The 13277-nt window shown below is 51.6% G+C and overlaps 3 protein-coding genes across 9 annotated transcripts in view; 1 reads left to right on the forward strand and 2 right to left on the reverse strand.

The window, feature by feature from the left end:
- PSMC3IP (PSMC3 interacting protein) overlaps nucleotides 1-1250 on the forward strand; it is a 6128-nt gene extending 4878 nt beyond the window's left edge. The window contains exons 5-8 of the mRNA XM_012802887.2: nucleotides 535-696; nucleotides 805-858; nucleotides 1003-1062; nucleotides 1145-1250. Of these exons, the coding sequence (XP_012658341.1) occupies nucleotides 535-696; nucleotides 805-858; nucleotides 1003-1062; nucleotides 1145-1201 (333 nt within the window). The 3' untranslated portion in view covers nucleotides 1202-1250. The remainder of the gene's footprint in view (nucleotides 1-534; nucleotides 697-804; nucleotides 859-1002; nucleotides 1063-1144) is intronic.
- A 171-nt stretch (nucleotides 1251-1421) lies between these two features.
- Nucleotides 1422-6391, reverse strand: MLX (MLX, MAX dimerization protein). 7 transcript variants are annotated; one of them, XM_012803040.2, is made up of 8 exons: nucleotides 6292-6391; nucleotides 5846-5882; nucleotides 5293-5382; nucleotides 4920-5029; nucleotides 4597-4696; nucleotides 4340-4439; nucleotides 3767-3957; nucleotides 1422-2515 (listed from the first exon to the last, which is right to left on the reverse strand). In XM_012803040.2, the coding sequence occupies exons 1-8, from the start codon at nucleotides 6331-6333 to the stop codon at nucleotides 2436-2438; spliced, it is 750 nt and encodes a 249-aa protein (XP_012658494.1). In that variant the 5' UTR covers nucleotides 6334-6391; the 3' UTR covers nucleotides 1422-2435. The 7 variants fall into 7 exon arrangements, with proteins under 7 accessions (XP_012658494.1, XP_003786378.1, XP_023366750.1 ...); XM_003786330.3 differs by having other exon boundaries at nucleotides 3756-3957; XM_023510982.1 differs by having other exon boundaries at nucleotides 6132-6361.
- A 930-nt stretch (nucleotides 6392-7321) lies between these two features.
- On the reverse strand, nucleotides 7322-12762 carry COASY (Coenzyme A synthase). The gene is made up of 10 exons (XM_023510985.1): nucleotides 11707-12762; nucleotides 10593-11303; nucleotides 9781-9995; nucleotides 9390-9521; nucleotides 9013-9202; nucleotides 8864-8928; nucleotides 8334-8418; nucleotides 8057-8154; nucleotides 7813-7959; nucleotides 7322-7710 (listed from the first exon to the last, which is right to left on the reverse strand). Exons 2-10 carry the CDS (start codon nucleotides 11290-11292, stop codon nucleotides 7642-7644), a joined length of 1701 nt encoding a protein of 566 aa, XP_023366753.1. The 5' UTR covers nucleotides 11293-11303; nucleotides 11707-12762; the 3' UTR covers nucleotides 7322-7641.
- Between the last annotated feature and the right edge of the window lie 515 nt (nucleotides 12763-13277).

The raw sequence follows: 13277 nt of genomic DNA on the forward strand, positions 1-13277 counted from the left end.
CTGCCTCAGCCTCCCAAGTAGCTGGGACTACAGGTGCCCGCCACAACGCCCAGCTATTTTTTGTTGCAGTTTGGCTGGGGCTGGGTTTGAACCCGCCACCCTCGGTATATGGGGCCGGTGCCCTACTCACTGAGCCACAGGCACCTCCCGGGAGCCTTGGGTTTTATAGTAAAAGAAATGTAGAACAACTGATGTTCTATTTCTTGTTCTACAAAAAGTTGTGTATAAGTGGGCAAGACATGCATTTGCTTTCCATGCTGTGATTTTCAGTACATTGTCCCGTTTTCCTTTATTTCTGCTTAACTGGCTCCTCCTAAACCACCTCAGCCTCACACTCTACCACTTGTAGATGGAGGAAGAAAGAGAACCAGTATATAAATTCAATCTTGTATTTCTTATTTTCCTCAGCTTTTCCAGAATATAAGACTTTATTCTGGCAAGATCCCATACCATGGTGCAATCCTGTGCCCCACTTCAGGGTGTACTCACTGGGAAAGATAGACCTCCTTCCTCAGGGGTAGTAAATGACCCCAGGGGGATGTGGTTTCAGAGCTGAAGGAGTTAAGTAGTGCCCTGACCACACCGGAGATGCAGAAAGAGATTGAAGAGTTAAAGAAGGAGTGTGCTGCATACACAGAAAGACTGAAGAACATCAAAGCAGCTACCAACCATGTGACTCCAGAAGAGAAAGAGCAGGTAAGCTGGGAGGAGGCTCGAGGACTGCTGTGTAGGTCCAGTGAAAGTGAGGGCTGAGCCCTAGCAAGCCACTGTATTTCTGAGGTTAGAGGAACCTGTTTCTTCCAGGTATACAGAGAGAGGCAGAAGTACCATAAGGAATGGAGGAAGCGGAAGAGGATGGTAAGTGTGTGGGAGATTTAAGGCAGGCCTTGGAAGTAACTGTGAAAATGGCAATCACCAGAGAAACCACTGCCTAATTATCATGGGTCTCACGGGGAGTGCTCCTGTGCTACCCATCTGAAAGGGGGTGGTTTTGTTTATCAGGCAACAGAGCTGTCTGATGCAATCCTTGAAGGGTACCCCAAGAGCAAGAAGCAATTCTTCGTAAGTGGTACTCTCTTCCCTATCTGCTCCTCTGGGGTCTTTGCCTTGGGACATCTCACTTGCTTGTCTCCCTGGCCCACAGGAGGAAGTTGGGATAGAGACAGATGAAGATTACAACGTCAAGCTCCCAGACCCCTGAGGCCCTCTGTTAGAACTGGGGGCTGGAAACACAGATGTCCTAGACTGGCTACCTTGGTTAGGTTGGCCTTTGTTGTGGTTGTTAATTGTGCCTGTTGCTTTCAACCTTTGAAGAGAGCAGTCAGGTCAACTAGAGTGAAAGCTGGGGGCCAAGAGTAGGTGTTCACACCCATTTAACTGTCCACATGGTGGCAATGGTTTTCCCTTAACACTTTGACTTGGAACAATGCAATGGCAATGTTTATTGTAATATAATTTGATATAAAAATATTTCATTTCTTTTGGATAGTCAGAACTCTCAGATATCAAACCTGAGGCAGGCAGAAGGGAGCTTGAGGGACAAGGGTAGAGAGAAGCTGCTACACACCAGCATTTTGAGGAGCCCAGGGTTCAACCCAGGAGTTTTGGGCTTGTGTACCCCAGGAGACCTTTTGAGTATCTTCCGTACCTCAAGTCCTTAGAGAAACACAAGCAATACTGAGAGATGACAGAGGCCCAGATATACTTGACCAAAAGGCTGGGGGTGGTTTTTGAGGTTAATTTTCCAAAATTGTAACTTTAGCAAAGTTGCATTATTGGTGTTTAGAAAAATAAAAAGTTTCAAATGTTGTAGTGCTGTGTCACATGCCTTTGCCATGCAGAGTAGCAGCCTATGCGAACCGAAAGGGCAGGAATAGTTAGGGCTGCTTCCCCTACTACCCAGAGCAGGGGAGAACCCAGTAGCCCTCCTCTGAGCTGGCCAGAAAGCCACGGCCTCACCTTGAACTGACTGAGCAGGCTAGTCTAGGCAAGAGGTAGCTTTTCACAGCTATGAGAGTATTTCACTTGGTCCTTTTCTCCTGCCAAAATGGCCAAACTTGGGCCAAATGTTACCCAAGAGACCAAAACAGAGGCAGTTTCCAAGTACATGTAGATCAATCAAGAGGCTTAGTGAAAGGGCTAAGGCTAAAAGGCCAGGGTCTCTTTGGGGTGCCCAGAGCAGACTCTAATCCCAAGGACTTCCATGTGGAAAGGGAAGATGAGGGGTGGGAGGGGGGCTCAAGTTTTATGGTCAAAATAATAAATTAACCAGAAGCTTTCACAAAACAAACACCACAGCCCTACTAATGATGAAGTGGGGCTGGGTAAACCAAACACCAAGTAGAAACCAGCTGACCAGTGTGAGGTGTCGCAGTCCAAGCTCATGGGCCCAGTAGCTCCACAGCCAAATAGAGACAAAGGCCTTTTGCCAGCTGTTATGCAGGTTTCCACAAGCCAGTCAGTAAAGCTGGTTTTTCAATTGATGCAGGACGCCAATCACGATCTCCCGTAAGGTCTGATGGGGGTAACACAAGAAGAGATGGACAATGCTCAGGCTAGTGCACAGAGATATTTCAGAGATGCCTAGCTAGACCAGGCATGCTCCTTAAAAAAGTGCATTAAAATAACCCCTGGGAAGTACTGATGCCTACAGTTTACTCTGAAAGGCCCCCAACACAGGGTTGAGAGATGGAAATACACTATTACTGGTAGAATTTAGATGGTGGATACACATATACCAGTGTTCATTGAGATAGTGTCTCACTCTGTTGCCCTGGGTAGAGTGCCGTGGCCTCAGCCTCCTGAGTAGCTGGAACTATAGGCACCCATCATAATGCCTGGCTAGTTTTTCTATTTTTAGTAGAGAGGGTAGTCTTGCTCTTGCTCAGGCTGGTCTCAAATTCCTGAGCTCGGGTAACTCACCCGCCTCAGCCTCCCACAGTGTAGAGTATTAGAATTTCAGGCGTGAACCACTGCACTTGGCCCATTATAAACTTTTTTTCCTGAAACGTTATAAACTTTTTTGTCTTACTATGTCGCCCTCAGCAGAATGCCATGACATTACTGTTCACAGCAACCTTAAACTCTTGGGCTTAAGCAATTCTCTTGCCTCAGCCTCCCAAGTAGCTGGGACTATAGGCACTTGCCACAATGCCTGGCTATTTTTTGTTGTGATTGTCATTGTTTGCAGGCCTGGGCCAGGTTCAAACCTACTAGCCTCGGTGTATGTGGCTGGCACCATAACCACTATGCTATGGGCACCAAGTCCCCATTGTAAACTTCTGTTTACATATGGCTTCAAATGCGTGGTGAAAAAAAAAAAGTTAAATTCTGTTACAGTATGTTTAAAGCATTTCAGCATAGAAGTGTTGGGAAAGAATGAATCTCAGATTCGACTTCAAGCCTCAGTTAAAGCAACGAGGTCACAGAGCAGAAGACTTAAGTGAAATACCATTAGCACATCTCTCCACTACAGTTTCCAAAAACTTCAAGTATTTCTGCTTTAGGTGACCAATGAGGCAGCAATAGCATGGGCTACACAAAAGCTGTGAGCCACTTCTGGCATTGAGTGTTCACATCGCACTGGCAAAGTATAAATGAAAATGGGTTAGAAAGCAAAGGAGAGAAACAATACTGAAAATTGTAGAAATACCCTCAAACTTAAACGTGGCTGCCATGCTTTTCTGAATAGATAATGGCTTGGGCCACTTTGCCTGAGAGTACAAGGGAACTACAGACCCTCTGCTGCCCCATACCTGTGGCTTACAGTGTTCCTCAATCCAGCTGAAGACACAGGCTGACAGCTCCTGGAAGCTGGCCACGGAGATGGAAGCGTTGAAGGACTGGAACAGAGAGTCCATGATGCCTTGAAACACGTTGAACTTGACCTGGTCAGAGACCTGGTCCTCCCCTTCATGGGGGTTGTCCTGGTGTGCCTTCACAATCTGCTCATAGTTCCTGAAAGCATGCAGACCTGGGCTGAGGCACTGCAACAGCCCTACCAGCCCAGGAGGAATGATGGGATTATGCCATGCACCCCGAGGAAGGGGATAAACAGAGTTTGGGTATGGATTTAGCATTAGGTAAGTATTGCTTCTAGGCCAGAAATAGTGACCTCTCTCCAGCCTTCTCTTTATTAATGCAACATTCATTTCCTGAGTGTCTGTCATGTGTAAAGGACAGTTGGAGATGCAGAGTCCCGCCTCTTAAGTGGCTAGCTCAGGAAGTAAGAATATTATTTATCTGTACTTTATTATCTGATGTGGCCTTTGAACAGGCATGGGGGTGCACTGACGTCACCCCAGAAGACCTGGTTTCCCCAATTCAGCACCCTTCTTACACTTTCATGATCTTTAGGGCCGTGACATCTTTCCGTAGTGTGGACACCTCCTCCTCCTGCTTTTTCTTTTCCTTGTGCAAAAACTGGATGTAGTCAATGGCTAAGGTGGGAAGACGGGTTGGGCACAGAGGTAGTCTCAACAGGAGACAAGACTAATATTGTTTCCCCTTCCCCCACACCCCAACTATCCCATTAGCACACTAGCACCAGATGTGCTAGCCTCCTCCAACCCCCAACAGTGCTCTCCCTGGCCATACTCTTTTGTAGAACAATGGCTTTGCTGAGCTTTTGGGAACCAATGGAGAAGTCTTGCTGCTGGCAGGTGGGGACGATGGTCTGAAGGTCATCGTAGCCTCTCTGTGAAAGCAACAGGGGAAATGGGTTCCTTAACCCTAAGGGATTAAACTCTTCTTCCATAACAGTTTCATGCTTATAACTCACAGGGGTAAGGGGACTGGAAGAAGGAAGTATTCATGCTGAGGGATTACCAAAGTTGTTTGGGACTCTAGGGGTCAGGGCAGGGTGAATCTGAGGCATGCAGAAGGCTCCACATGGGTGGGGGTATAGGTGACCCCTTCACCTTGATGGCATCCCTCCTCTTCTGCTCAGCCTGAGTGTGTGCTCGCCGCCGCCGGTCCTTGTAAGATTCCTTGTAGGACTCCTGGTGGTGATCACTGTCCTCCTCATCATCTACCCTCAGAGTTGGGGGCAGGTAGAGGTCATCTTGGGGCCCAATGGGACCCAGCTAACCCACCATTCCCCAGTTAGGAAGAATGTGCTGTCCAGAGATGGCAGACAAAAGAACCTAATGTCCTCGATGAGGTGAAAAGTTATAAGACCCTGTGTCTGGCACTTGGGCTCCAGCACCCACATGTGGATGGCTGGAGCTTCTAAAGGTACTAAGTGATGGCATATCTGCGTCCCCCCCAGGTGGGGGGGATGTTGCTGCCTACCTGTGTTGGGGACGGAAGAGGCACTGGTAGAACCGATGCTATTAGCTCTGGACACTACACTCCCCTTGCGGGTGCTTTCTACAAAAAGCCCTAGGAAAGAGAGGCCCCCGTCACTAAGGAGTGGGGTGGGAAACACTGCCTGTCCTTCAGACACCTATGGACACAATGGCTTCCTTAAATGCTGACCTCTCCCACTTCAACTTAAAGCCAGCCATACTGAGCCACATACTTCCTGCCATACAATGCTGCAATGTTCCTGTCCCTATTGTCTACACTGCTCCACAGGTCGGCTGAGGTACCCTCTGGCACATAAAGGGGCACCTGTTCATGATGAGAGAGAGAGTGACCAGCTGTCACTATTTCCATCACTTCCCTGCCTTAGCGCAGCAGGAACTACTAAGTGTCGCCCCCAGTTGCTTCCTGCCTCTGGTCCTACAGCTCCTCCCTTGCTGTCTCAAGCCAGGAACTCAGCTCAGGGGCAGTGGACTGTGCTCAGGTGTGGCTGGCAAGGCCACAAAGATCTAGAGCTGAAGACGATGGGAGAACTACTCACCGGGGTCCAGGCTGTTGTCACTGTAGGCGTACTCCACCTGTGGCACCGATCAAAGGAGAAGCCCATCATACCTCCGTCCCTGGGCAAGATGCCTCTAAAACTACACACCTACACACATGCACCGAGGTGCAAAGGCAGCTGACTGAACGAATCCCCGAGAAAACTGGACAAGCTGTGGGAGCGCCGCCCCTCCGCATGACCCCTTCCGTTCCCGCCCCTCCACCTCCTGAACCCCCAATCTCCGATCCCTCACACTAGCGCGCACACGCTTCGTTTGTCTCCCCACCTTGGCACACGCGGGGAGAGAGCTGTCTTCTCTGCAGCCCCGGGGCCCGGAAAGCAGGAGGAACTTTGGGGACATAAGGGAAGCCAGTCTTCCGAACCCCCTACGTGCACGAGCTCAACCCCCCTCTCCCCTCGCCGGCGTGCGCGCCCACGGGGCTTGCCTTGACCCAGGGGTCCTCCGGAGAGGCGCCCGACTCCGTCATCTTGAACCCACCGAACCGGAAACAAGCCGGTGGGCGGGCCCCTACCGCGAGGAAGGGGCGAGGCGCGCCCACATGGTCCAGGCTCACCAATCCGCGGCCGAGGAGCAGAGGGCGGGGTGAAATGATTACGCGTGCGCGGTCCGAAGGCTGCAAAAGTTGGCTGGAACCCGCTAAGCTTGGCATTGGGGTTGTGTCCGCTGCTCTGGGGATGTGCGCCTGGTCTGTCCCCGCCCTCCCCCAGGTTAGTAACTACAATGGCGGTGACATGAAGCACATTCTATAAAAGGAAGTCCCCTCAAAAGGCTTGTCTTAATATCGTCGCAGATAATGTGCGCATAGCCTGGCCCTGTCTCACCGTCACCCGGTCCCCGTCCTTCCTGGGCCTGCAACCCTAGCCAGTATCAGGCACCGGGCAGAGCTCCCCTGTCACATCGTCTCACCCCACGAGCCTGCAAGCTCCATGGTGCTGTAGGATCTTCCAGCACTACCAGAATTAACCTCTGCAAAGAGCCATTTAGCTGAGTTATGCTGACTCACAGATGAGGGAACTGAAGGATCCTAAACGTCTCTATAGTTTATTCAGACGCACACAGCTAGTCAGCTTCAAAGGCTACACTTTTTTTTTTTTTTTGAGGCAGAGTCTCAAGCTGTTGTCCTGGGTAGAGTGCCGTTGCATCACAGCTCACAGCAACCTCAAACTCCTGGGTTTAGCAATTCTCTTGCCTCAGCCTCCTAAGTAGCTGGGACTAAAGCACCCACCACAACGCCTGGCTATTTTTTGGTTGCAGTTGCCACTGTTGTTTGGCAGGCCCAGGCTGGATTCGAACCCACCAGCTCTGGTGTGTGTGGCTGGTGCCCTAGCTGCAGAGCTATAGGCACTGAGCCAAAGGCTACACTCTTAACCACTGCACTCCTGCACTTCCAGCTCAGGCCCGGGCCCTGTGCTTTCAACATAAGGAATCTCAAAGCAGACACCACACAGCACTGATGCCAGGTGAAAACATTCACCTTTAATTATGTTACAAGTTCAGTATTTGTCCTGACTCCAGTCAGCTGTGGATATCAGGCACACTGGGGCAAGAGTGGGGATGGAACCCCAGCAGGGCCTGTTCTCCACCAGCCACATTCTCGGTGCTTGCAGACCCCCAGCATGGTCAGTAGATTGCCTGTGTCCACCAGGCCCAGCCATGTCCTGCACAGCTTAGCCTGGAGACCTCTAGCCCTGAGCCAGGGTGAGCATCAAGGCCTCCACTTCTCCTCACCCCTGGATCTCATCAGCTCTAGGGGCAAACGTGGCCCACGTTGAACTCATTTGCGGTCAAGGGCCTGACAAGTCTTGGGGATGCGCTCCTGCAGGAGGGCCCAGGCTTTCTCCACCTTTGGGCAGGCCAGAATATTAGGAGAAAGAGAGGACCAAGTCAGGCAGGCACCTATTGAGGACTCCCTTTCCACAACCCAGCCATTCCCCTGGGGACCAACTTGGCGTTGGGTGATCTGTGGTTCCCACAAGGTGCTCAGCACCACGTGGCTCTGGTCCACCAGTTGCTGCCCACTCATCTGGCTCTGCAGCCGGCTTTGAGCTGCAGCTTCACTCAGGCCATCCCTCTCCACGATGCGCCGTACAGCCTGGGCACACATAAGGCATTTGTCAGAAAGGAGTCTGGCTCAGTGCGATACAGTCTATTCTACAGTGGGGAGAGGAGGGTAGGTGGGGTATGGATACCTCAGTCTCTGGGATGACAACAGTCCACACCTCATGTACCATATTCTGCCAGCCGGCTTCAAGCAGCATAGCAGCATCAATCACACACACGTGCTTTCCTGTGGGGAGACCTGTCACTGCCAGCAGCATCTGCTACCAGTCAGAGCTCCCACAAAACACAGTCCGAGAATAAGTGGACTGATTTGGGCCAGTCCTCTGGCTTGGACAAGGAAGCTCCCAGGGGGAATAATCTGCTTTCCTATCCCCCTTGGCTATTCCCATCATCCCTCCCACTCACCCTCAGTCACAGCCTGATCCATCTCCTCTCGGGCCAGCTTTGCAATAATTGGCCACATAATGTCTGTGAGTATCTTCAGCTGTTTCTGGAGAGGGGGACAGAGGGAATGTCTCCTTCAGAGACAGAGCCAGCCCAAGAGAGGTGCAAACAGATGAGTGGAAATGGGCATTCTGGACCAAACCAGACAGGTGCACTGGATCCCAACCCCTGCAGCCGATAGCAGCTGAGGAACCCAAGAAAGTGTGTGTTTAGCCAGGCGTGGTGGCTCATGCCTGTAATCCTAGCATTTTGGGAGGCTGAAGTGGGTAGACTGACTGACCTCAGGAGTTCAAGACCAGCCTGAGCAAGAATGAGACCCCCATCTCTAAAAAAAAAAAAACTAGCCGGGTGTGGTATAGTCCCAGCTACTTGAGAGGCTGAGGCAAGAGGATCTCTTGAGCCCAGGAGTTTAAAGTTGCTGTGAGCTATGACACAACAGCACTCTACCCAGGATGACAAAATGAGACTCTGTCTCAAAAAAAAGTGTTTACCTTGTTTCCAAACACACGGCTACCTAGGACCTTCCTGTTGATAATGCCATCTTTATGGAGAATATCTGGATGACAGAGACAAAAGACTAAGCAAAGAAGACAAGCAGTCTCTTCACTTGTAGCCACCCCTATCCTTTCCCAGTTATTACCTGCTCCAAAGGCCTCCACCACAGGCTGGTAGGCAGGGCCACCTGGGGCATAGGCCCGATGGCCCAGTTGGTCACTGTCGATGACAAATGCCCCTAGGCCCTTCAGCCGCTTAGCTATTGAGCTCTTCCCAGAGCCACTGATGCCAGTCAGCCCAATCACATAGAGAGATGGGGGGAGCTCTGGCCTGTTCTAGGGGGTGGATGAAAAGGAACCCACAGTTACAAGGGTCCTCAGGCTCATGGTTGGGGATGCGCTCCTGCAGGAGGGCCCAGGCTTTCTCCACCTTTGGGCATCCCAACTAAGGGATGAGCCCCTTAGTTTCTGCTCACCAGAATTTCCAGCACACCCACATGTGGGGAATGAAACAGAGGCTTACGTGTGGAGGCCGAAGCAGGGCTCCCAGTAATCGCTGGCGTAAGTTGGAGGAGCTGACTTTGTCCTCTTCATTTTCCTTCTGGCTTAGGTCCTTCAACAGCTGAATCTGGTACAAGGCAAGCTCCTCCAGGCCCTGAAGTAAAGGGGAAAGAGTGAGAAGAGGGAAGGAGAAAGTGATAGGAAAAAGGGGAAACCCTGACACCCAACCTGCCCTATTATCCTTCCCTATGACCTCAACCTCAGTGGACAAGCTGGGAACTAGCTCCTCCTTGCTTCTTCCTGCCACCCTGAACCCCCCTTCCCTCCTCTAGGGCCATGGTAATTCCAACAGCCCCTATGATGGCCTTCCCCATCCCCGTCCACTCCCTCTGCCGATCTCCCTGAGGGGTTACATTCTCAAGGCGGAAGCGGTTGACGGCCATCCCCCCACGATAGGTCTCTTCGCTGACCACCAGGAACTCCAGGGAGGGGTCAGAGCCAGCGGGCCCATAGGGGTCCAGCAGGGGGATGATATCAAAAGTCAAGGAGGGCTTGATGTCCACCAGGAACTCACTCAGGTGTTCCACGCGTTCTGCATAAGGCTGGAGCAGCTCAGGGAGCACCTTGCCTGGGGAAGGAGCCCAGAAGAACTGTGAGATCTTTTTACTGGGGAGGAAGAGTATGGGTCAGTTTGGGAAAGAGTGTCCCTAAGCACCATATCTCCAGAGGGGCATGACAGAAAGTGTGGTGGGGGTGGGAGGATAAAGGGGGAAGAACCAGGCAAGCACAATAGTCACTGACTGCAAGGGCTGGCATGTGTTCAGAGAACAAGCCATCAGGAAACTACTCCAGAGAACTAGCAGATGGAGAATTCCAAGAAGCACACCATCCTTGAATCTCTTCTTACTGTCTGTGGCATTACTACCTACAACTCACTTACTCATATATTCCCAATGTCTCAGTAGGGTTTATCACCTGGAGAACTTGTTAAAGTGCAGATTCCTCTGCTTCACATTTGGGGATTTCTGATTGAGAGGTAACTAGATCACGTGCTGAGAAAGCTGCAATTACAACACATCCTTAGCACTGAGTGTCTGGCACTGTAACATTTGGGAGGTGCAGAAAGTAATGTACGGCCCCACCCTTCCTTAATCTGGCCATGCTAGTGGGTGGGGGAAGACTTTCGAGTTCTTCACTGCCCTAATCCAGGGTCCCTCTCACTCACTCTTCAACAGATCTTTGTCTGCTACTCCCACCACAAGCTGCTCCTGGGCCAGGACGCATGCGACACTGAGCAACACCTTGTGGGCATTATGCAGGCGGTCAAACGTGCCACCCACAGCCCCGCGGTGGTAGCCACGCACCGGCTGCTTTGGAGACCTGGCCACGGGGGAAGCTGGCCTGATAGTAGAGGGTAAGGGGACATCCAGGGGCTCCACAGGCAGCTCTCCAGTCCCATAATCAGGATATAGCAGTATCGAAGCCAGTCGTGGACAACAGCTGTAACAGCTGGTGGCATAACGCACTAGCTGTTGCTTGACTGGATTGTACTGGCTTCCATCCAGGGTCTGGAAGTCTGTCAGGACCACTTCTGGCGGGTGGGCGAGATTCTGGACTGAGGTGGGCTGGGAAGGGTTAAAGGCGCTCTTGGTTCGGATATTGGTCAGCAGGATTCTGACGTCCAGGTGTCTGTGGACATCGGCGTCAGTATAGAAGTGCGTGATGAAATCGAGAACCTCAAACGTGGCCTGCACAGGGCTGGACTGGGGCTGAGCCGGGCCCTCCAGGCTCATGCCTGGCTGCAGATGTACATAAAGTGTGTGATTCACCAGCCGGGCTGCCGAGGTCAGGATGGGGGCCAGGCGAGGGGCCAGGGAGGCCAGTGGCGTCGTCAGCACCAAGAGGCCCGATCGGAATAAGGCCATGCTCCCAAGGCCTGCGGACAATCAGGGAGATGATACAAGGGTAACTGAGGGGCCTGCGGCTGAAGCAGGAGCTTACACGGGGCCTTGGACCCAGGAGAAGGGGACCTAGAGCAGTGACAGGGTCTCAGTGCTGATCCAGAGGAACCGAGGGAGGGGACAGGGCCTGAGTGACGCTGTAAGCGTTGGGACTGTGCTGTAAGCCTTTGTCTCCTTATCTCTCAGACAAAGTGGTGACTTCGCGGAACTGAATCGAAATCCTGGGAGGGGGAAACGGGGACTGGACAGAAGCCCCTGAGTCATGGGGCTGGGGATCCAGAAATCCGGGTGCTTTTGCTAAGCTGCACCAGGTTCTTCAAGCAGCCGAAGGAGGAGACTAAAGGGGGACGCTCAAGCTCTGGTTGGTCACCTACTCACTGAAACCTCCGGGCTTTGGTTCCGCTTGCACCACCGCGGAGGCTTTCCCGGCCACCACCCGGAAGCACTAGCTCAGGAACGGCGATGCGGAGCTACAGAAACCGAAGAAGGCCAAACATCCTAATTGCGTGGCAAAACAGGTTCTCGCGAGATTTCTTGTGAGGCGGGGCTACCTTCCTAGGTTCGGGGGATGGGTGAATCCTCTGTCCCAGACTCGCCTTCCACCCGGAAGGAACGGTAGGGCAAGGTGGGTTTGAAAAATTCCACGCCCTTCGGGCCAGAGAGTAGAAATTGGCTTCAGACATGTCACCCGAGAGGCAATGGCAAAGCCAGAACGAACACCCCGACTTCCTTTCTGAATTCTGGGGACGGGGTATGGGGGGGGTGTCACAGGCTTGCGCTTGTATAGTAAGGCAGGCGTTCACAGAGCCTTCCTAGTGCCCTCCCAGCCCGAGGACGGTCACGTGGGAGGGTATGGGGCGGTCCAGTTTCATAGATGGAAAAATTGAGTCCCTACACTGTTCTGGGGACATATACGGGCCAGGTCTGTGGCTGCTGTGCGAGGCTCTCCGCACCACCCGGATCCAGTGACGCACCTGTCCACAGGAGAGGAGAAAAGCTGTGTGTGTGAACTCAGGGGAACTGCCAGGGTCTTTGCTGACAGAAAAAGTCTAGGGTGGGCGATCCGATGTGGAGTATTTAGCACAATGCTAATGAGTACTAAAAAGGGTGGAATGAGTAGCTTTGGTGTGGAGGGGAAACCAGGTTGCTGTCAGAAAACATTTCAGGTAAATAGTCCACAGAGATCTCAAAGGGAGGGAAACCAACCTCCAAGATTCCAGTAATGTGCTGTGGCTTATTTTCCAAAACTGAATATGCTTGTCTTTGATCTTTTTTTATAGATAGGGTCCCTCTCTGTTGCACATATAGGGGGAGATCATACCTCATTCAGCCTTGTGTTCTTGGGCTCAAGTGATCCTCCTTCCTCACCTGGGACTATAGGAATGAGCCACTGGACCAGGCATCCTTGTTCCAATTTTAGTATATGTCCTGCTAAAGCAAGCATGTACACCAGGCATCTTTGTATTTTTATGCAGTTTTTTTTGGCCAGGGCTGGGTTTGAACCCAGCACCTCTGGCATATGGGGCCAGCGCCCTACTCCTTTGAGCCATAGGCGCCGCCCTCTTTGTATTTTTTTTTTCTTATTTTATACTATATTCTTGGCTGTGTCTTTTTTTTTTTAATTGAATGGTAACTATGTACATTAATGCACTTCTGGGATCCTCTTTGTATTTTTAAAGAGACCCTGCAAAATATAAAATATCCTACAAAACTTGGATCTACCTTTGGAGTTATGGATGGAAGAATTGTAGAGCTCAAAGGCACTAAGGTACCAGCCTTCTTGAAGGAGATATAAGTTGGATTTTAAAAAGAAGGCCTTGGCTGGGTGCCTGTGGCTCAAGCAGCTAAGGCGCCAGCCACATACACCTGAGCTGGCGGGTGTACAGCGTGGGCCCGCCAAACTGACGGCTGCAACCAAAAAACAGCCGGGCGTTGTGGCAGGCGCCTGT

The sequence above is a fragment of the Otolemur garnettii genome, unplaced genomic scaffold (assembly GCF_000181295.1).
Source record: "Otolemur garnettii isolate 467f Iridium unplaced genomic scaffold, OtoGar3 scaffold00018, whole genome shotgun sequence".
Lineage (NCBI taxonomy): Eukaryota > Metazoa > Chordata > Mammalia > Primates > Galagidae > Otolemur > Otolemur garnettii.

What these genes read in the sequence shown, in the direction of transcription:
- MLX (XM_023510982.1), bottom strand. Translation starts at nt 6,206, where the DNA reads ATGTCCCCAAAGTTCCTCCTGCTTTCCGGGCCCCGGGGCTGCAGAGAA. An exon ending in TGACAACAGCCTGGACCCCG is followed by an intron (nt 5,383 to 5,845) that starts GTGAGTAGTTCT and finishes TCTCTTTCCTAG; the next exon opens with GGCTTTTTGTAGAAAGCACC. An exon ending in AGAGGAGGGATGCCATCAAG is followed by an intron (nt 4,697 to 4,919) that starts GTGAAGGGGTCA and finishes TTGCTTTCACAG; the next exon opens with AGAGGCTACGATGACCTTCA.
- COASY (XM_023510985.1), bottom strand. Translation starts at nt 11,292, where the DNA reads ATGGCCTTATTCCGATCGGGCCTCTTGGTGCTGACGACGCCACTGGCC. An exon ending in AGACAAAGATCTGTTGAAGA is followed by an intron (nt 9,996 to 10,592) that starts GTGAGTGAGAGG and finishes CTCCTTCCCCAG; the next exon opens with GCAAGGTGCTCCCTGAGCTG. An exon ending in GGTGGAGGCCTTTGGAGCAG is followed by an intron (nt 8,929 to 9,012) that starts GTAATAACTGGG and finishes TCTGTCATCCAG; the next exon opens with ATATTCTCCATAAAGATGGC.